At 39.2% G+C, this 23660-nt stretch overlaps 1 protein-coding gene across 3 annotated transcripts in view; it reads left to right on the top strand.

The window, feature by feature from the left end:
• Positions 1-1482: 1482 nt before the first annotated feature.
• Positions 1483-23660, top strand: part of LOC103143036 (rho GTPase-activating protein 21-like) — a 32992-nt gene continuing 10814 nt past the window's right edge. Inside the window, exons 1-9 of one of the 3 annotated variants that reach the window (XM_007559415.2) lie at positions 1483-1698; positions 3277-3460; positions 11446-11628; positions 11743-11764; positions 13977-14069; positions 14331-14409; positions 14490-14544; positions 18597-20154; positions 23411-23557. In XM_007559415.2, the coding sequence (XP_007559477.1) occupies positions 3392-3460; positions 11446-11628; positions 11743-11764; positions 13977-14069; positions 14331-14409; positions 14490-14544; positions 18597-20154; positions 23411-23557 (2206 nt within the window). In that variant the 5' untranslated portion in view covers positions 1483-1698; positions 3277-3391. Of the gene's footprint in view, positions 1699-3276; positions 3461-11445; positions 11629-11742; positions 11765-13976; positions 14070-14330; positions 14410-14489; positions 14545-16699; positions 17453-18596; positions 20155-23410; positions 23558-23660 lie in introns of those variants that run through there. The other 2 variants (XM_016674975.1, XM_016674974.1) reach the window with 2 other exon arrangements.

The following is a 23660-nucleotide window of genomic DNA, read 5'->3' as shown; positions in this document are numbered from 1 at the left end:
TTTGACAAAACTATGAATCCCAAGAGGAAGAACATTTAGTCAGCCTTTTTCAGAGCACCCCACATCTTTGGTTAGACAAAAACTTTGTCAGTTGGTCTGTGCCTGGATTATTTTTTTTTCCTTTGGTCAGAGCGGGAACATAAAACTTCAAGTTAATAGTCTAGGGAGGCTTAAAGGAAAAAAAAACAAAAAACAAAGGTGACCCAAATATGAACCATTAAAAGGAACAAAAGCGGGTTTGATGCTTCGGGTCCCTTTGCTCATTGTTTACACCTGACATTCGACTCTCACTATCTGAGCTGGGAACATGAAGTGCCAGAAGGACGAGACGGTTTTCTTCTTGGCTTTTATAGGGTCTTTTGGGGATTGCAGGTAACTGACTGACCTTTCAACAGAACTGAGCTCAAACACAATAATGTCTTGATTAAATCCTTCAACAGAAGAATATTACCACATTCTCTAGATGCAAGGTTCTCAAACTGTTGTCCAAATATGACTGTTCTGACTCACAGGACATTTTGTACATGCCAGCTGTTATGTAGCTCTATTAAGAAGTAACAACCAAGAGTGCTAAGGAGAAAATTTTGAGAATTCCCACTATAAAGTGAACAGTAAACTATGGTGTCAATCAAGAATTCACTACAGTGATTTATATAGTGGTTGGGCTTTAAAGATGGACAGCTCAAAATACAATACAAACACAAATTCAATTTTAGAATTAAACAAGCCTGAAAAATACTGAAATTCTATTCCACAGACTGTGTACCTATTTTTTCCTCAATTAAATTAAGTTCTATCCCAATCTTTGAAGGCAATTAAAATAAATATTCGCAGTAACCCATAATTTAAAAATAGATTTTAAAATATATATTCACTACAAAGCACAACCGACTGGACAGTACAGCCTAATGAAAGTCTCCTCCCTGAACTGCCCTCTGCAACAAAAGCTGCCAGCTCCAAGAACAGGTGGCCCCTTATGTTAGAGAGGCATAAAAGGAACATTTGTTCAAGCCCTGGGAGACGGGGTACTGATTTAAATCCGCACAATTTGTCTCTTGGGTTGAGATGTAATTTTAATCATAGCTATTCTTTGATCAGAAATGCAATCTAAATACACTGCGGTATGCGTGAAGACATTTTCCGCATCAAAATACCCAACTCGACCTCACACTGAACCACAGCATGTGATTTCTTATTTAACCTTGTGTGTAGAAACTACAGCGGTTTTTGGTTACAAAGCATATGTGCAGTAAGTACAGAGCTTTTCGACAACACGCCAGGGTGTATTGGCAGTCATAGTTGACAAATGTCCTCGACGTTTTGAGGGAACGATTAAAAACAAAGTTTTGCAGACAAACCACAAAATTCCGTAAACCCATACCTGATTGGGTCGCTCAAATGAAACACCGCCTGTGATTGGTGGAGAGTGCCCTATTGACTGAAGGTGGACTCCCAGGGAGTCGGGAAAGCTGGAAAGAAAAAAAAAAAACTCCAACCACAGAACTGCACCATGCGCCTCCACTCATTGGGTTTGGATTAATCACCGGGAAGTCGATAATACTGACATTTTATGGATTCTTTGGACAGTTTCTGAAAAAAATACAAACTCACACACGATGTGTTTAGTTTGTTTGCTCGCTGTTAAGGACAACCACTGCCTCAGTTTGGCTCCTGTTATGACGCTTCTCAACTACACAGGTAACTTTGTTAACTCAACCATGTTAGCATAAATGCTAACCGCTAGCAGCCTGTTGCCGCAGCTGTGTTGTTTGTTTATTTTCTCAATTCATATAGCTGTGTACTAAATCGCGAAATGGTGGTATAGTGTCCCATATGTACTTTCTAACTTTTCTCGGCAGTAATTTGTGAGTAGTAACAAATTCAAAGCGTCTTTTGTTGAGCGCTGGAGAACAACAGCTCGACACGCTGTGTTCGTACTCTATCGATTTCATAGTGACAAAAACGATAAGACTTCTCAAAACACAAAACTGTCGTTTTGTTATTGGAGACAGAATAACAACCAACATTAACTTATGCACACTAACTATGTAAAGTAGTTTTAAAGTCATCCACAGTTTTTTTCCGCCCTGCCTCTCGTCTGTTAGTCCACTTGTTGCTGGCCATTCATTAGGCTGACCTGAGATCATCCATGTTTTGTTCTCCCATAATAACATTTAAATTTAGCTTTTGGGTTGTATATCGCTGTAGATGTTGCCTAGTTCATATTCAATGATGTGTATGTTTGTGTTGGGTTAGATTACTTAGAGCTGAGATCAGTATCATAATGCATATTTTATGAAAAGGCTTCCGATGCTCACGTAATGTACGTAAATAACACTTGCTATGAATCCAGAAATTGTATTTAATACGTTTTAATGCCGATACCAATGTAGAGTTGTTTTATTTATTTATTTTAATCAGTCAAAATGACGTTGTTTTCATTGATTGCTAATATTATTAATATTGGTTTTTACTTTTGAATAGGTTTCTATTACTTTTGAATAGGTTACTGGATCTTTGTTTATTTATATGAAATAATGAAATTGGTTAGTTACAATGGACTAACTAATTTGCAACCTTCTGAAAAAAAAAGCCAGAAAAACATTTTTGGCACATGAAAAATATTTAAAATGTTCAGGCTAAACATTCATGTCAATCTTCCCTACTGTTGTCACAATGATACTTTTAAACAAGCAGAAAAACATAAAATGAAATTGTTCTGTTGGTGTGTTAGTTTATTGTTAGACGGTTTCCTGGCTTTTTAACCAAGATCTGGTGTAATTACGGGAACAGATTTTGTAATCTGATTATGTAATCCATATACCATGTTTTTGACTATTACTGATTTTATCCAGTGGAGCAGTTTTTTTCTTTCACTTTCTTACACTCATAGAGAAACCGATCAGAATTTTTTACAAATTGCCTTTTTTTTTAGGTCCAAATTTCACGTATTAAAGAAAAATCCAGCATTGTACTTTCTAAGCAACAATTAAAGCTGAACTAATAACATTCTGCCAGTTTTCAATCAATTGGTGGTGCGTCTCTTGTCAAATTGTTTACTTATTTCTTCATACAATGGCACAGACTTAATGTTTTTTTTTCTTTTTTCTAAAAGTTAAACTAGCAACTAGATCTCAAACAGAGATGTTCTGCTTTATGAATACACCCAGTCCATTCCGGGTCTCAGATAGTGAGGCTTGTCAGAACTGCACAGTGGATTTTAAGTTTAATAAATTAAACACCATACTTAAACCTTGTAATATGTTTCTATAACAGATGGACTAGGAGAGCTAGCCGCCATGGAGGTATAAATCCAAACATCTTTCCTTGGATTTTGCGGGAGCTTTTCAATGTGGGCGTTTACGGACAGCAAGATTTCCATTGAAGTTGAATGATGGCATCACGTTGGGCTCCCACTGAAGAAGATGAGCGGCATCAAGCAAGGTCTTCGTTTTGTGAGGTGAGCGCAGTTACCATTAGAAACGTATAACATATTGGTGCTAACATTAGCATTGATAGTTAGATTTTTGTGGATGCAAGTTCTGCTTCGAACTATTTTTGATTCTGTAAGATGTTTTTGCTGTTTATCTCAATACTGATTATTTATTCTAGTCTCATTATTTTGTGGTGTTACATTGGGACAGAGAGGGGGGAAAAAACATAACAATTTTGGGACTAAAGACCTTATTGGAAAACTAAAAAGTTAGAATAATAAAAAAGACATTTTGAGGCTTAACACCCAAAATTAAAGCTACCCCTTAAAGCACTGATGCAGCGCAATTACTTAAAAATATATCCTTACAATATATTTGTGTGCAATATTAATTTCTTAAATGACAGATTGGAGTGCGGTAATTGTTGCTAGCATAATATTTAACCAGTTGGACAGAGTTTCACAGCAGCAGATATTTACGCCGGACACAAATAAGATTACCCAAAATACTAAAGGTCACAGAGCGTAGGAAGCACAGATGAGAAAGAGGGGAAAGAAGATAATAGACGTAAATCGTAACTGCCATCATCATCGCAGTATTTACAGGATTTTCCAATATCATGTAGCCCTACAAAGCTCTCCTACAAAAAACTAGACATGACCACAAGTTTGTAACTAAATTAGTCTGCAGCGTAGATTAACACATTGAAAAGAAGTACTATAATTAGATTAAAAATGTATTTAAGCTTATGATTTATGGAGTTAGGCGGACAAAACAACAGTGCAGCTGCTTGTTTAAGCCTCAGATTTTTAAGACGTAGCCCCTGTAATACCAGACAGGGACACCATCTGCTCCCCTAAAAGTGTCACCTGCTTTAGATTTTCATATTGTGGTGAATATCCTGGTCGCTGGTCTGGTAAGTAAGTCACAGATTTTTGAGAGACTTGGTTCTTGTACCCAGTTACAGACAGAATACTGCTGTCAGTGAACTGAAAATGTTACGTTTCATAACAGAAGACCCCATCACACAAATGGACTAGGCATAAATAAGCATCTTTCAGAATGCTGAGGTTAGCTCTGTAATAGCGTGAAAGACAAACCCTTAGTTCAGTCTGAGGAAATCCTCCTTTTAGTCGTCTCTCTAATCAAACTACCGCCTTAACCAGCTCATGCTAATTTTAATCTGGAAAATCCCCTGGAGCTTCAGGGGGGGTTTTGAAAATTAAAATTGTGGATGAAATATTAACTCAAGAATTTTCCAAGGAGTAGACAAGTTTACAAATATGCCTTGGAAATGAAATGTGATAGAAATCAGTCAGAATAGGTTCTGACATGCCTTTTTTTTTTTTCCTGTAGAAAGCATGTTTTTGCTTGAGCTGTAAACAGGGAGGAAGGGACGTGATGTCTCCAACAAAGCAAAGCTCAGTTTGGCAGTTCTCAGGAGCTAACTTTGTTAACATAATGAAGGTCCTAAAAAAAAATCACAACTTCGTTATGTTGGCTCACAGAAAAAAAAAAAAAAATATCTGACTGCTTTTCCACAGCAGCTCAGTTTGGTTGACTTTCTAAAGTTGAGAGTTTTCATGCTCTCATTTAATTTTGAATGAGATTTGAAAAATATTATCTTTGATTTGTATCAGAAGGATTTGTTGAGGGATTTGTCTTGTATTCCTCTTTTCTTTTTCCCTGGGAAAAAAACCAAAACAAAAAACAACTGACACTAAAGTGTCTGTCTGGCTTATCAGCTGAATAGTGCTTGGTATTTAAACAAAGCACACAGATCTTCAGATTAGGTGCTGATAAAACTGCTACTGTTTGGATAGCTCTGTTTTTTTATGCTGCTTTATTATATTTACTATATCAAGCTGACTTTTAGGATTCAACTGGAACTTTTATTTGTTCATAATTGGCTTTTTTATATTGAGTTATACCTACTTTTCCTTTTCCAGTAGAACAATAGAAACGCGCAGCGACTTAAATTGATTCTTGTAGATTAGGAAGTCCAAATCCATATTTAGTACTGCAGGAGGGATATTGACCTCCCCCTGCCCTCAATCTCATCCCAACAATCTTAGCTTCATTAAATCTCATTGTTTGTCTCATTTAGGATGGCTGTCTTTTACAGAAGCCTCTCTGCAGGCATCGCATGGCTAACTGATGGCAATCGGAAGGGCAAATTTACCCTCAATTGGATAGAAGAAGTCTGTTACTTCCTGTTGTGTTAAGGTTGTGTCTGCAGTGTCTCTGGAGAAAACAAAAGAGATGGCCTGCGTGATTCAGTTTTTCCTTGTTGTGCCAACTCTTTCATCACTTGCCTGTGATGTTTTTCCCTTCTGGTATAGATAACTCATGAAATCTTGAATAGTGAGTCATTAGTGACAAACTGAGCAGAAAGAGCTGACACAGCAAGTCACTAATTAACAGTCACATTCAGTTTGGTTGGTTGCAGTGACTTTTTTTTATTTTTTTTTTAACCAACCAATGTTTCAGGTCAAGATATAAGTTGGTCATTTACAATATTTTTGTAAATGTTGTGATGCTATAGAATAGGATGAGTTCCAATTTAGAATTACACTTTGTAATTTATTACGTTTGCAAAAACCAATGTAGGCTGATGTTAGTTTAACATTTTTTTTAGTACCCGTGTGTCTAATATAATATTCTAATTTTAATCTAATCACTTATCAGTATTATAAAATACATGGAAAGCCAGAGTTCCACCTTTGTTGGCATTTGTCTATTGTGTAGTCTACAGTGAGAACTTGTGTTTAGTCGTCACTGTGTCCAGCCTGCATGACAAATAAAAAAAAATGGAAGAATATCCAGATTTTGTAGTAAATGTGTGATATTTCCCAACTCTGCTAGAACAAGTAGCCCAAAGATGAAACGTATAATTTCCCATCTGGTGTTCCAACAACAAGAACTAACATGTCTTCAGCTTTATCTACCCTCACCAGCACCTTGTTGCCTTTTCATGTGCGACACAACTTAGGTTGCAACTTCTACCATGGGAATGGTTGATCGACCGTTCATGGTAATTCTGTGCAAAATTTCTTGTTTCAGCCATAGGTAGTTTATAGTAGACATGGACAGAGAGGCTGATATGAAACCAAAAACTGTGTTCTGGAACAAACAGATGACACTTTCATGTTGATATGAATCAAATCCGTCTGTAAATGTTACTGAGAGATGCGGGAGCTGGTGGCCTTGAAAAGATAAGGCGAGCTCGGCGTGCTGCTCAGGTCATTTGACAGAAGTTGGTGTGATTAGCTCAGTTTCTGTGCTTTTTACTGCCCTGTCACACTACTGCTTACGTTTGCTGAATAGTTTTAACCTTTATGAGTCTGAACAGATTTTGACTGTTTTTGGATATTTTAATTAAATGTTGCCTCTACCTACCATATTAGAAAAACGTTTATCATCTGTGTTTGGTTTTCGTTTATTCAAAACATCTCCAACATAGTGATTTCTTTTTTTCTTAAATTACTTAAAACAAACTACCATTTATTACATTGTTTTGTAATGTAGTGGTCTTTAAAACAAACTGTCCAGGACTACGTGGAGCGCTCCACCACTGCTTGTAAAGAGCGAAACTGTGGCAAAAATCAGATGTAAAACTGAAGGTAATAATACTGTATGAAAATACTTCTGCTCATATAGAAAGGTGCAAATTTAAGTCCCTAAATAACACCTGGAAAAATAAGCACATGGATGTCTTTGGAATGAATATTTGAGTTTGCCGATCTTTGTTAAGATAAAAGGACAAACACAGACATGTAGTTTTATTTGTCATTTTTATGGCAGGTTCCAGATAGATCAGTATCGGATGATTTGACCACTTTTTCTATTTTTATAACATGACAGACAAAACATAAAAATATACAGAGAGAAATGCAACACCTTCTTATTTTATCCTGTGTTCAGAATGATATTTTTGTAAGGTCAAAACACCTCCTTTTTTATGGCATGTTAGGGTCAAACGAAAACTGGGTGAAACTAAGTGCCAAGTTTGAATCACACTGTAGTGAGCAATGAATCTTAAAGGTTAGATCACTGAAAAAATGATTTGCACAGATTTCAAACGTTGAAAATGTGTGGCAATTTAGTAAATTACGTAAAATTCCTGCCGTACTTTACGTCAGAAATTTTAGAAATTTAGTAGACTGCAGGACTTAGTCTACTTAATACTTAAGTATATGACACATGTAGCATGAATAACGATGCTTCTGACCTTGTCTGGAGCTCCAAAGCTGATACGTCAAGGACTTTGTCCTCTGTATCATTATCCCTGGCTTTTCACAGCATGGTGCTCGGTTTAACTGGGATGTGGTGTAGAATTTAGCAGCCAACAGAGAACCAAGTTTTCTCACATTTTGAGGTTGTGGCATTTTCAGGTCTGATGTCATGTGATGTGATAATGTGACATTGAATAACATCAACAGAGCTTTTACGTGCAAAAGGATTAAATTAAGTGGAAAACGGAAATTGTGTTTTTGTCAGTGTGCCTTGTATTTGGGCACTAAAACGTGTAGCGTATAAACAGCTGTGTATGTTCAGTAAATCATCCGATTCTTAGAAGTGGCTTTGATGTGGTTGGTTTCCCTCAATCTCAGCCTTTACAGTCTTACTTTAAATGGCCGCATGTGGTGAGGAATTAGCTTGGAACATTGAGCATTTGACAAAGATTGTTAACTTCTGTAAAGTTCTTTTAAATGTGAGCATAAAGTACAGTAACGCAAACTGCTATTACTCCTTCATTATTGTTCAGGCAAGCTATGAAAACAGCCCAGTTTATTAACATGTAGTCCTTGAGATTTTACAATATGTATTTAAAACTGGAGCTCTAATATCCTCAATTTTAACTAAGGGGACGTGTAATGTTTTAAAAAATCTGTTTGACCAGCCTACCAGGTTGTTTTAACCTCACCATCATTCATGCACTTAAAAAATGTCATGCAGAGACGAAAGCGCATGCTATAAGTTTTCATGATTAAGTTACCACTGCTAACCAGACTAATCCTGCTAAACATCGTTGTAGGAGACTAAAGGAAGTTTAAATGTGTAACTCCTGTCACCATTTTGTCTTTTTTCTGTCCAGTGATTCCTCTGTTATACACTTCTCAGTGTTGTTGCCTCTACTAACGTGAGAAGCTAGAAAGTGGTATTTTAAACACTTGTTGTAATTCTCAAAGAGAAATTGAAAGTCACAGCTTTACAATAACTGGAGGTCTGTAATTGTTGCACTCTAATTCAAACATGAAAATATGTTTTTGGAGAATTACCTAAAATTGAGAGTTTCATCTGGAGTTTTTTTTTTTTTTTTTTTTTTTTACTGGAAGTATAAAGAATGGTTTCACTAGAAGGTGTGTTTACTGTGAAGTGGTATCCTGGTGACCCTGACATAGAGCAGATCACTTTTCATTTTCAGGAGACATCCAGCTGAGAGACAAATGTTCTCCCAGCTGCCTCACCCAGCACAAATATCATTCTGGCATTCTAGTGATTCATGAATGACTGAGAGGCATTCACTTGTGGACAGGAAAGGAGAGGTGTGTCCTTTTGATGTTTGACTTCCTTTTACTCCTTTCTGTAGCAAGTCGGCTTTTTTCCTTTTTGTCAATTTTTCCTTTGACCTCTTGCCGCGCCGCCTCAGCCTGCTCTTTCAGGTTTTCCCAGAGGTCCGGTCTGTTCTCTAACCATAGCCGTTGTACTTTATTTCGGTTAAACACAAGAGGGAACCACGGGAGAAATGCAGGTCTGGAATTTATTGACCTGGAATGTCACAGCATTAACTTTGCAAGTGGCAATGCTAACACCGCAAGGCATGTGTCTGTGAGGAGGCCCACTGCCCCTGTCTGTCCGCACCTAAAGATCAGAGGAGTGGAAATTACCCTCTGCACTGCCTTCTAAATCAGATCCAGTATTGTGGGTCCGGCCCACCCTGGAGACGCGTCGGGCATCGGTGCAGGCATTTCTGACGTCCTGCTGATTTATAGCCCTCACCACAAGTACTACTTAAAGGATGAATTTCAGTGTTTGTCTACTTCCTTAAAGACACTCGGGGATCCAACACTGGCATTTAAGCTTAAATCTGAAAGTGCCAGAGTTGCTGAATAGACAAAGCTTGTTTATACACGGTAAAACCTGTTTTGCGAGTTTCATCAAAACACGCGGATGGCAGCTGCACCTGCAGGTCTTTTTTCCCATCCCACTTAGCCGTACAGTCGGTTCTTATTCAGAGGCATGCACGTTTGAGCTCCTTCATATATACTTTATAGCTAAACTTATCACTTCTGGTGTGCTTTGGCTTAAAGTGTTTGTTCCTTTCATAACTTTGCTGCTGAAAAGCAGAAATGCTGCAAGATCCGAGTTAGGTTGCAACGAGCTTATTAAAACCTGCTTTGACACGGCACACACCTCCAGGCACAAACTGTATTTGCATTAATTCAGCAAGTGTGAGAAGTAATGTTCTCTTTTTATTAAGTTTCTGCACGCAAACTGTTCCTTTTCTTTGTGCTTGACTTATTCTCTGCTTCCTGTTAGAGCTGGAACAGGTGGGAAGCATATTTAAACTTATTTGCTTGAAACATGTTTGTGCAGATTTTACATGTTCATAAGCAGGTAAACCTCTAGTAAAATCTTTGCTTTGTGATCTACTCGGTTATTGCAGCATGTTGCACATTTTTGGGTTTGACATTTTACTCAAATATCTCAGCCACAGACAGAGATACAATTAATGCAAGCTCATCAAATTCCTCACATTGTGGGGAAAGGTCTGTCCCTCTGGGGGTTGGGAGAAATGGTTGAAACTGGTTGGGGGGTTGCGGAGGGAGTCTGCTTGTTTTTGGTTTAACATCTCAGATATCCCTGAACATGTACTGTTGCAGGGGAACTTAAGTAAATTTGTTGCTGCTGCTACACGTGTGAAACAACAAAGGTGTGAGGCCATAAATAGGCTGTAAACACAGGAGTGTGTGTCCTTAAAATGTGAGGGCTGACATGCTCTGTTCCAGCTGTAAACTTTGCTCTTGTTGTTATTCCAAACTTACAATATATCCCGCTTAAAAATGAATCCTACTCTAAAATTTGCTGCACTAACAATTACACACTGACCATAAAAACACAACTGTATGTTTAAAGTTTGAATTTCATTTTCAGAGATCCACAAATAACATTAAAAAAAAAGCATTTTCTGCTCTGGGTGTTTGGTTTTCGTTACAAAAACTGACCTGATCAGTTGGCATTAACAAAGACGAAGGAGGGGACATCATTCTGTTTCATTTTCATGTGTTTTAATTATTTTCTTGAATGTTTTACAATCTTCTATACTCCATCCATCCATCCATCCATCCATTTTCTGAACACCCTTGTCCCTCAGTGGGGTCGGGAGGGGTGCTGGTGCCTATCTCCAGCTAACGTTCCGGGCGAGAGGCGGGGTACACCCTGGACAGGTCGCCAGTCTGTCGCAGGGCTCTTCTATACTCCTTTAACCTTTTTCTTGTGGTCATTCATAATTAAGTATGAACATTTGATGGAGCAATTAAAGTAAAAACAAAAAATATACCGATTAAGAGGGCGGTGGGGGAACAAGATAAATATAATTGGATTTACTAAAAAGAATTCTAAGAAGTTGCCTTATGGCTAATATGGTTCAGCATACAGCAGCATGCTGTAGCTTTTTTTTTTTTAGAAGATAGTTTCTATCTTGATTAAATAACAACTACAACATCAGCAAAGCAAATAGAAAACCTGACAATGACATGTCCTATTGGTGTAAAAGTATTTCAACAGAAGGGGTTTGTTTGATTTCATAAAAAAAGTGTTGCTAGCAGCTTTAGCATGCAGCAAATGAACAAGAAATGTCATGTTCGTCCTGAAACTTATTTATTTATGGTAGTTTTGTTGTCAGCTTTGAATCTTTCTAAGAGCTCTTATTTACAGAAGAAAGCTGTCTTAATGGATCAGAAAGACTTTATGCTCAATAATTCCTACGTCTTTCTTTTCTGTGCAGAAGGACTCTGCAGAGAGGCAAAGTTTGGCTGATTGTCCTGCAGTGCAGTACTCCACAGAAGAGGAGCCGTTCGCTTGGCCGAGGCCCAAAACCGTGCGCTTACGCCGCACATCCCTGGGGTTTGGGTTCACTTTGCGGCATTTCATCGTGTACCCGCCAGAGTCGAGCCTGCACTGCTTCCCGGTAAATGTCGAGGTTTTCTTTGATTTATTACCGTGAGTCAACAAAAATCCAGATGAACAAAATTATGTGGCCATAAGCACAACAGTCATGCTGAGTATCTTTGTGCGTTTACAGGAAGAAGATTGTGGGCGCAGAGGTAAGCAGAAAAACTCTTTAAACTTTCTGCTCTGATTTACAACCGAGTCAGTGTGCTGACTTCACATGACGCCACAACCATCCATTCTGTAGCTGTTTCTGTGCTACAGTGACCAACTTCACATTGTTTCAGTTTATTTTTATTTTGTAACGCATTAAAAAAAAGAGCGGCTCTGAATTTTCCATGAATTTTTTTGCGTTTGACCATTTTTCATCTTTTTTATCTTAATCTAACAAGTGAAGCATTAAACAGGCCCTGGTTAAAATATGACAGTTTCTAAAATATTCTGTCACCTCTTATACAGCTTGGGAATGATTTCAGTAAAATGCTGGAGAAAGTCAGCAGGGGGCAGTCAGTTGAAATCACTTGTTGCAATTCACAAGATGATGTCACATGAAACATCACAAATGAAAAATGTTCGTATCAAGTAAAGCATACCACATACCTGATGGTGATGCACCACAGCAAGAGTTTGGATTTCCCTCATTCCAAGATACAAGTTGGTATGATTTTAATTTAAATTTGGGATAGGGACGGAGGACAGGAGGATGGAAATTTTTTGCTTTGAGCCCATGACTCATTTTTCCACTGGAAATCTAAACGCCTCACTTGATGTCATGTTTGTTAGGCAGGCCCAACACAGTGACGCAGTCGTGAGTATTTTGGTTTTAGTTTATATCCCTTTTCCTGGTAGCTGTGTGTTTCAATATTAACGTCCTGTAACTGTGAAGTCAATCTTTCATTTAAGCACAGATAGCAGATTATAATCGACATTTCCTTCCTTCTTTCACAATATCTTTTTTATTTTAACAATGTGGAAATTAGTTTTAACATTTGCTTACTGGTAACTTCCTGATTTGACTTTTAACATAGCAAAACTTTGTACAGGTAGGCAAGAATGATCAATTTCTATGCTGAAAGTAAACTTTCAACTAATTATCTTTTTTTAAAGGCAGGTATGTCTCATAAACTAATTACATCTCTACTAATAAGTCATTTTAAAGTGTCAGAGAAAGTTTTTTGTTTCAGCTGGACTTTTTGAGGGGGAAATTATACTTCTGTTTGGATTTCTCCATATATGTATATATATATATATATATATATATATTAGGTTGTTGCACCCAAGCTGTGAAGAAGACATCAGTATTTCATTATTTATATTTTTTTCCAGAATGAAGAAATAACATAAGTAGTTTGTCTTCTTCTGAATTGTGATTTGTAGTGTCAAAGTGTCTGTTCACGCATTAGTTCAAGAATAGAGTCCTTGAAGAAATGGAGCTGCAGCTCCAAAACACACCACCAGAGGGGGTCTGTTTCTTCCAGCTTTAGTTAACAGACTTTTCTGTTTATTATGTAATGGGAATTCCCATGATATGATTCTTTGTGATTAATCTGTTGTGTTTAAAGTGTACAAAATAAGGTCACAAGTTTGTGCGGTTTGGAGCTTAAACAGGCCGTGGAATCATTTGGTTCCTTTTTAAGAGTCAAATTATGCGACTCTTTTAATAAGGTAACTGGTTTATAAGTTTGTTCTCCTCCTTATTTGAGTTATTGACTATTGTGTACATTTTAAATGGCACATACAGCCACAAACGGTCATGTGATCTCATGCTCGAGTTCACGTCTGCTGGACTTAGCGAGGTAGTGTGTGCTGACTCACCACCAGAATGTTAACTACTGGGGAAGTATTTTAGCCACTCTCTGGCTGTGCCCACAGCTATTTCTCAGTTTACAAGGAAAGAGTGGGAGGTGTGCAGCTGAGCACTCTGTCACTCTTTCTCCTTAGTTTCTTTTGCCCCGCTCCTCCTTTCTTTCTTTTCTCCTTTTATTTCCGTGGCCATGCAGCTGCTAGGAGACACGGGCAGCATGAGCAAACAGGTTTTCCTGTGTTTGGTCATTCTGATCCTTGTCCGTAAAACCCCACAGATTGACTCTATTAATGACTCATTGTCTGTCTTAGCAGTAGACAAGAATTATCCCAAAACAAATACCCAGTGCACCATGTTATTTTAGGTACTAGTTTTCAACAAAACTGTGTTTGTTTTTCTTTTATTTCTTGCAAGAGGCTTTTTTTTTTTTTTACATTTTGTTTTTGGTTTGATGTTTATTTATTCCCCATGCTATAATATATAAAAATAGGCGCATTTAAATTATAATTTGTCAACATTTTAAGCAACTGGAATAATTAATTTTCATTTCTGTGTTTCCCCAGGGAGGCAGAGAAATAGGTTAGAGCCAATGGACACTATTTTTGTGAAACAAGTCAAGGAAGGGGGTCCTGCTCATGAAGCTGGCCTTTGTACAGGTAATACTCAGTCAGCATGAACTATTTTCAGATTATTTTTTAAAAGCCTGGACATTTCCATTCACAGGCAGAAAGACTGTAAGTAGAGGCGTGTTTAACCATGTTTTCATTGTGCTGTTGCTGATCTGCTAATCAGCCAGCAGGTGTATAGTTTCTGCTGATTTTTATGCTCCTTTTTGTTTTCCTGTGCATCTGTTAAATGCTTTATTTGCTTAGCACACTGCTTGCAAACCTCTGGATGAGACCTCTGTTGTTGAATAGGTGATCGAATAGTGAAGGTGAATGGAGCCAGCATAATCGGAAAAGCTTATTCTGAGGTGATAACTTTGATCCAAGACAGGTAAGATGGCGAGAGTTTGATTAATTTTGGTTTATTTGGCGCAATTTTTCTGTTTAAAAACTCCCCTTTCCTTTTTTCAGTGGTGACGTTCTTGAGCTTTGTGTGATGCCAAAAGATGAGGACGTACTGCAACTGGTGAGATTGAGTTTTTCATCATATCCTAAAAGACTATGAAGAAAAAACTGTTTTTTTTTCTTTTTAAATTTGGAATAACTTCTGGTCCATCCTGGAGCTGTTCTAGTTTTAAAGTGTTTATGTTGGGGCAGTAGTCATGAGATCCAGACAACCAGCCTTTCTCATCAGAACTCTCTATCTGGGCCTCCTAATCAGGCCATAAGAGACTTTCTGTCCTCCAGAACTGCAGCTGACACCACTGCGGAAATGCCCTAAATTCACTGCTGGATGATGCATCACAAAAATACACTTGGATGACATTGATATGAGATAAAATATATACTCCAGCTTTGTAGGTCTTGGGTTTTATATTAAAGGTTTTATATATTTAATAAATATCTGCAGAAAAGCACTAGAAAATTTAGCAAGCTGTCTGACTTGGACAAAATCGTATTATCCAAACTTATAAATAAAATGTGTTTCAAATGGTTGTCTTAACTCCTTCAGAAATTAGCAGCTTATTATGGCAGCATGAACATTACAATTAATTCACATTTCATCTGGTGCTTTTAGTAATTAGGCTAATCTTAATGTTTGTGGCAAACGTTCTTGCTTTTCTTCACCAGTTTTAAACGAACCTTAAAAATGCAATGCCATGACACTGCGTGTGTCCCCCAAGTGTCACAGAGGGAAACCCTCTTACCTTAACAGGCTTGAAATCTCATCATTAATCTTTTATGCATGCTGCAGGGAGCCGTAGGTAGCTACTATCGATTCTGCTAAATCAAGATGTTCTCTTCTGTTCCATATCCAGAGTAAATCCATTGCAGATTCTTTTTGGACAGTAATCAATTTCTAAGGGCTTTTTATAGTCTGCTAGTGGGTTTTTGATTTGAACACCACAATAAAACTGGGAAGATATTTGCTCGACTGGTATGCGTCCCTGGAGATTTTTAAGGGCCACATTGAATACTTATTGCTAACTGAACACTCATCTACTTAGCACGTGTGATGTTGTAATGATAAATATTTATTTGTGTAAAAAGCACATATTGAATTATTTTCTATTCATTATTCTAAAATATTAGATATTGGAAATATTGTTACTTTATTTAATTCATTAAATGATTGAATTCCTGAGCACTAATTTCTTAAGGGAAGTTGGGGCGTGTTTCTTTAAGTAATCATTATACATTGTAATTTTAATTTTGTTGTTGATCAATAAAATAACAAAACAATTATGATGCCATTGATTCAGGGGAAAATCTATCCAAACCAACAAACCTTGGCGTTCTTTTTAGTCAGCTACAGTTTTCACCTTGTAACTTTGTCTTTCGTGTTGCTGAATCATGAACTCTGACCTTCACTCAGTTAAGCGACGTCTTCAGTGGTTTAGGTTTTGTTGTCATTCTTTCACAATCTCCTGAATGAATCCATGCGTTCTTGGAGTACATTTGGTTGATCATCCGCTCCTTTCAAGGTTTACCTCTGTTCCATGTTTTCTCTGTCTGTTACTAGTGGCTCTCCCCTTGGTTTGTTGGAGTCCCAGAGCCTTAGAAATAGCTCTGTAACACTTTCCACACTAATAGATGTCAATAACTTTCTCATCTTTTCTTGAATTTCAAGATCTTGTCAGACATGATCTTTTTGATTCTGCAGATCTGGCAGTTATCAGGTAATCATGAATAGGAAATACACGATTCAATAAGATGAGGCCCTTAGATTTTCTTTCGGGATCAGGCTTTTGATAACTTTTCCCTTAATAAATTAACCTGATTTATATTCACTCAGGTTGTATTTGTCAGCTATTTGAATTTGTTTCATGGTATGAAACATTTAAGTGTCAAAAAGCAAAAACAAAAACGGAGGAAATTTGCAAGTACTTTTTCACAGCACTCTGAGAAAATTTCATTTTTCATTTTTAGTAAGTTCATTTTGTCCTCTGTCTTATCCAGTTCAGTGCTACTCCACCCTCTTCCCTGAGCGTCCTCCTCCTGGCTTGCTTCTTTTTCTGTCTGTAGTCATTTATGCAGTTCACTCTCCTACGCTGTGTGCTGTGATACCTCTCACCACATTGTTTCTCAGCCAATGAAAAACGGCAACACGAAAATATCTGAGGTGTACACAAGCAAACTATGATCTTTCTGCAAAAATCAGAGGATTATCGCAGATGCTAGCGGAGAGACACGACACTGTAGGCGGCAGCAAGCACTGAGAGCTTGGAGACGGGCAGCAGTTGCTTAGCAAAGAGAGAGAGTAGAACATTTATGGAGCAGAAAAGGGAGGGAATAGTCCGCTATAAAGCAGAGGAAACAGTGAGCAGGGAAAACGGAGGGGAAAGCGTGAATGATGAGCTTAAACCAGAGGATAAAATCAGCTGACTGCTCTGTGTTTCAAACAGGTTGACGCTTAGTGAAAAAAGGAGGGAGGAGGGAGAAGTGGGAGGGGGAGCTGTACCATCACAGTTGAATGTATAATCAGCAGCTGCTGCTTCTGTCATGTGAGCAGTAGCAGGGAGGGAAAAAGAGAGAGAGGGCGACATAGACTGGAGACACCTTGTTCAGTTAGCGTAATATTCTGTTTGAAGATGGATGAAGCCATGGAGACCTAACAGCAGTTTGGGAACCATGCTTCAGCTTCTGCCACCTCGACCAGGACAGAGTGTCACAGGCAGGTTGTAACGTGGCAACCCTTGATACATCTTTGCTTTCTCATCCTTGTGTGCCGCCGCTGCAACTCCAGTGTATTTTTAGCATGTCAGTCCCAGGCTTTGCTATGGCTGATTCATCTTCTGTGCTCTTGGAACCAGTTATTTTTCTTACAATATGTGCTTTCTGCTCTGCTGTCATCTTCTTCTCCCATGATTCCTCAATGCTCTCGTGTTCGTTTGCTGTAATGGCAGCCTTTCTCTAAAGAAACAACTAATCTGGTAAGGAAAGGGTACAATTGGTACCTGCCACATGTCGTACCTGCTGTATCATTTTGCATGTGTCATGCATGTCATCAGCATCCCAGGATTTCTTTCGAGTGGTTGTAAATTACTACCACGCAGCTGTCTTGGATTTATGTTTATGATCAAATATGTGATAAGTGGCTCAAATGTTTAGATTGCAGACATGGCCGATGCACTGTGCCTGCAGTATCTGTTTGATTAAAAGCTCGAGTTGGCATCCAGCTGGAATCTCAGTGAAGCCTCGCCCTCTTCCTCATCTTTTTATGTCGGATGTCATCAGTTTCATAAAGGCTGCTGACCTCTGAACTGGTTACAGTCATACTTAAAAAGGGAGGAACTTAGCTTAGCACTGATTGCTGTGGCTCGCACAGTTTTATTGTAAGGTTGTACTGTAACAGGGCCAAAGTCCTCATACCTTTCCTTAGTGCTTGTTGTGAGTATGTTGTGAGTAGAAAAAATAGATATTGTTAACCTTTATATTTTACGTTCCTACTTTGGATTTTTTTTTTTTTTCTTTTTTTTGCTAGGACCGTCAGGGAAATAGTTTAGACTTTGTACTAATCCGTGATAACTAGGAAAGATAATTATAGCACATTCGGTATGAGACCTCGGCATCCTGCTGCCTGTAAGAGGTTAGTCTGTCAGTCTGAGGTATGTAACTGTGATCTGTGCGTCTGTCCATTTTGTGATTGTATTGTGACTTTTTTTTCCCCCTCCAAATATGATGTTGTTCATAGTATTTATAATTGAATGTATTTCTGTGTCTTTGCCAACAGTGGCAGAGACTATCCTGACCAGTAATTTAAAAAATTGATGATAAATGAGCAGCTGTTTAGAAATAAATGTTTTTTTTTCTGTAGTATGAAGTGAGCTATCCACTAGTATTACCAAGTCAATTCTAAATAAGGAGCAGATGAAGAGCTTTGACACTGCTCAGCTGTTTGAAACGCCTCCACTCACTCACTCACTGAAGCGGGCACTGCCTACACATGCGTCCAGTAACATTTTCAATATCACACTTGACTTGTCTTTAAGCATCAAGCGCCACACTGTTTAATCTTGCACACACTTGCTGTTTGTACGCCTCTCTTGTAACATGGCTTTCTTGCTCTGTCTTCAGGCCTATTCCCAGGATGCCTACCTGCGTGGCTACAATAGCTACAGTGGAAATGCTAGTCACATCCCTGACCCACCAGTGGTATGCTACCCCAGAGTAGACTGTAAGCCCACGGGCATGGCCCAGGCGACAGACCCGTCGGGGCAGGTCTGCCGGGGTCCAGCAGCATCTCTTGATTATGGGTATCGTAAGGAAATCACCGTGCCCCCATCTCCTCCACGCCAATATTCCAAAAGCCAAACAGCGGTGTGCATGCGCAATGACAGCGTTAGGACTGTGGTGGTTCCTCCCAACTCGGCACACATGGGGCGTGTGGTTTCGGCACAGAGGGTTGATTTCATGGACCCTGCCTATGTTAGGGGAAGACCGGGGTCACTGGCCCAGTATCCTTTCCCTCGAAAGGCCGACATCTATCCCAGCGGTCCAGGAATGGTTCCCTTTGCAAGTCAAGCACCTAACTACCCAAGCAACCATCAGAACATTGACTGGCGCACTTACCAGACATACAGGGAGTACATTGACAACAAAGGTATCCATTCCCATGGTAGTCGGACAATTCAGGAGAGGTTGGACAATTTTCGAATTGCAGGTCAGCCCTCCTTTGCAGCTGCTTCTCACATTCCCAGAGGAGACTGGGTTCCTAAAGGGATACGGCGCAGGAGTACCTCCCATGAACGATCATACCACGGACCTCCACCCCATTTTCAGGCTGCCCCACGCAGTGCTTCACAGGACCGGATGAGGAATTCAGAGAAAATAAGCAATCCAAGGAACTGGCCCCCTCGAAGTGTGTCCCAAGATGCCCTGGTTCTGAAAGCTCGATCTCATTCCATAGACTATGTTGAACCTATTGAGCTGTCTCGGCCCAGTGAGAGGAGAGCAGGGTATCCAAGGGCAGACCAAGGCACAAGGCCCAGCCGGCAAGCGATGCCCAGAAACGCTGTGCCCTTCAGGCCTTCGGCTGGATACAGCAGCAGTATGAGAGGAGCACCAAACCCACATTTTTTCTCTAAAGGTCCAGATTCCCTTCAGACGCGCTCCTCACCAATGCTGTCTGACATGCTTTTTGGGAAAAGCACTGAACATTCTTTTACCAACCAAAGAGTTTCAGTCCCAGCACACCATCTAGGCCACACGAGCCAACCAGGCCAGAACAGGATGAGGTCAGAAACCATACAGATCTCTGAGGCAGGCAGAGACGCAACAGTAGTTGGAATCAGGTCTTCGTCGAGCTCTGCTGCAAGAGAGATCCCTCAGAGGCCTGGCATCCTCAAAACAGCCCACCAAGATTCTCAAAGTCAGGTAAACGGTCAAAGCCCCTCAGAACCTGCGGTGGTAATGAGGGAGAAACCTCACAGTGGAAAGAACCCCAGCCCACTGCGGCACCCCTCCTACATCCTGGCGGTGAATGACGAAGGAGCGGACTCTACGGCAGACGTGGCGGCTTGCTGGCTTCCAAACGATACACGGCGAGAGATACATATGCGCCGCCTTGAGGAGCAACGTCACAACTCCTGCTCCAGCAACCTGGACGAGTCCCTGGACGCCATTCCATTCATCGGTAAGACAGTAATCAGTTTATTGCCTCGCTGACCATGTTGGCATGGCAACTGGGACTGTAGCAAAATGTAATAGAATAACACTGTAAGCGCTATTATAAGAGTTTCAGTAGACGCATGACGAACAACTTAAATTTAACAGTTGTTTTATTTGATGGGCTTAGGAGATTCAGAGGTAAACTAGCCTCTATAGGGAGACGTTATTGATCAGAGTGGATTTGAGATGCTTTTGAATTAACCATGACAGAGTAAAGTGGTGTTTGTAATGTAGTGAAATCCCCCCCTGTTAATGCATTGTTTTCCTGGATGCTGTCTCTTGACAGTGAGCTCATAGTGGTCGAACAGCAGAGTAATGGATGCTGCGGTGATTAAATTGTTGGGATCTCAGAAACTGCGGTCTGAGGGTTTACAAAGTTGTAGGGGTTCAGAGCCAAAATTGACAAAATTTCACTGGTTGTTTTTGTTTTACACTGTAAGTTTTCTCAATATATATATATATATAATAAATATTAACATCCGTATTTGCCTGGGTGTGAGCAAAGTACTACATTAATTGCAGTGCTAAAAGAACATATAAATTAACATCTCTACAAAAATTATCTTTCAAAATATCCTATATATTTCTGTTAATTGTTTCCTTGTCTGTTATCCATTATGTATAGTGAATATTTGTCTGTCCTTCTGTTAGGCCAGAAAGGCCAGAAAGAGTCGTGTTTTAGTTTTGTCCTGAGTTCAGCAGTGAGCCGTAGTCAGCCCCCCTCTCCAGACATAACATGTTTCATGCCTTTTAGCTTTCTCAGTGAGGGCTTGTCCATCGTACAGAACAAGCCGACCAGCATCTCACACACATCACTGTAGGCCACACTTCTCTCTTAAAAACCAAAAAGAACTCCTACTACATGTCATAAATCGTTGACGTCTTAAAGCAGATAGCGAACACCTTCATTTTCAACAGATATTTTACATAAACATTTCTTGATTTTTGTTCCTCTTAAATTTTCTGTAATTTTCAATCTGAAAAGTAGAAATACGCAGACTGGGCTTGTCAGCATAACCATCTGAAAATCTCTGGTGGGATTTTGAAAAAGGTGGTCGCAACATGCTAACCCAAAATATAAATGAACAGGACACCTCTGTTCAGAAACCTTGTGCCAGAAACTGATGTCTCCAGCTATGAATCAGCTTTGTTTCAGATTAACTGGGCTCTACTAAATGATAAAGATGCTTGTCATGAAGTTGTTGAATCCGTTTGAGACTGCAGTACTAAACTAGCATTTTGTCTAATTTGGATAAAGGTTGTTAGGTCTGTTCTGCTGTTGGTTTGGTCTGACTTTAGTTGAAAGTCCAGGTTTGGACAAAGCAGACAGCAACTGTGATTTTTTTTTTTTGTTTTTGCGTTTTATTTATTTAACCAGATGACTTATCCAGAACAAATTCTCATTTACAATAACAACACTGCGGGATTTGTATCTCAGTTAAGGAGAATAGTGTTTTAAATTAGTAAAATTTCATGCATTGCATTTTAGGTTTTCCTATTCTAAATATGAAAATGTTTCAAACCCCTGAATTGGGTATGATCTCTTCTGAATAAAAGCGATCGTTGCCTAAGATGAACAAGGACAAAATTAAGAAAAAACATGACAAAGGAGGATCTGAATGTTCTCTGAGATCACCTTAGAAGCACAGTTTGCTTTTTTTTAAGTTAAAGGAAGAGCAGCTATGCCTCCTGGACATGGCAGAAAAGGGTAAGCTGTCAGTGACTTTCATCACATTCCTGAGGAGGCAGGTGGTCAAAAACCCTCAACTGACAACAAAAGACCGGCGGCAGTCTTAGAGGCAGCAACCATTGAAATTTCAGCTAAACTAAATGCTGAAGAACTCCTTGTCTGTTGCAAAGATTTTCACCACTGCTGACAAAAAAAAGCATCAGAAAAAAACACGACTCCTCTTTGCTCACAAATATATGGATAAGCCAAAGACATTTGAGAATTCTGTTCTGCTGCAATGAATCAAAATTTTAATGTTTTGGCCTTAAGAATCAACAGTTTGTCTAAAGGACAAATAATACATTGAAAAGAACATTGTGGGCAGTGAAGCATGGCAGTGTTTGAGTGACCCTTAAAGTCCGTAAGTGCTTCATTTCAGAAGCCCTGGAAGATACTAGACCGGTCAACATAGCCATCTGGAAATCTGTGGTGGGGTTTGAAAAAAGTGGTTGCAACATGCTAATCACTTCATGAGACTTGGGGGTGGGGGGGTGGGGGGGGCTTGCCAACAGCAGGAGTCTTATCTATGAATCAACTTTGTTTCAGCTAACAGGGCTCTACTAAATGCTAAAGATGCTTGTCATGAAGGGGTTGCAGAAGGCAGTTTGTAATTTTGGATGCAACTGTATTCTCCCAGTCAGAAACAATCTCACACACAATTGTTTACAAAGATTTTTCACATGAGGAGAGATGGGGGAAAAAAAAAAAAAAAAAAAGATGAAATTCCTTTACCCCTAAACATTGGCATGACCATAAGGCCCAGATTTTGCTTTCTGTTCTGTCAGTCTTAAAGTATTCATATTTTTTAGGATGATCTCATGGACACCCAACCTCTCCGTTAAATCTTTAATTCTGAATCAGCACTTACACTTTCCTGCCTGGTAGTTCTTGACGCAGTAAAACTTTACTTCTGTTCTGCAAAGGCTACTTCCTACTGAATCATGTTGTAAGCACCACTTCATCGCACATTGCTCTTAATTACTGTAGGTTGCTTTTTTAGAAGATAATACAAGACTGTTACCCCCTAGAGTTTATCAATGATGGATATAACTTTTAAAAATAGCCTTAGTAGAAGCCTTGTTAGAGAGATGGTGGCATCCTTATTTCTATGCCCGGTTTCAAAGTTGGGTTCAGGCAGGAAGTAGGACAGTTGCTTTTAAATTTAGCTCCAAAAGCCCCTTGGCTACGGAGAACAGCTTTGTACTTTGAGCTGTTTCAGGCCTAAAGAGCCCAACGACAGTTGTTGATGGACATCTTTAAAATTAATTAAAAAGTGCATTGTAAAGCTATCTGTTCCGCTGTTTTTCTCCTCCCTTGAGAAATTCCCTCAGATAATTGCTAAAGTAACAATCTTTTCAGTTTAGCCCAGGGAGTCTAAGATCCAATGGCCTTTTGTAATGCAGGCATATACAGTGTATAGAAATGCATTGTACCTGAGAACAGAACGATTCAAAGTTAATTTGCTCACACTGAATATTTTATCGATTCATAGATGAGCCAGTCAGCCCCAGTGTTGACCGAGAGGCTGCTCCCATCCCTCCCTCTGCTGTGATATCTGTTGCACCATCCATAGCGACAGCACCCTCCAGTCAAGGCTCACCATGTCCAACTATTCATCGACAGCTGTCACATGACCAAGGTAAATGCCATTGGGTTGGCTATTGCCATTATGGTTAATAATAGTGCATTTCTTCTTTTTTTTTCTGTAATATCACATCATTGTTTTGTCTTGATAGATGATA

The sequence above is a fragment of the Poecilia formosa genome, unplaced genomic scaffold, assembly GCF_000485575.1.
Source record: "Poecilia formosa unplaced genomic scaffold, Poecilia_formosa-5.1.2 Scaffold104, whole genome shotgun sequence".
In the NCBI taxonomy this organism is placed as follows: Eukaryota; Metazoa; Chordata; class Actinopteri; order Cyprinodontiformes; family Poeciliidae; genus Poecilia; species Poecilia formosa.
This window is presented reverse-complemented; position numbering and strand designations above follow the sequence as displayed.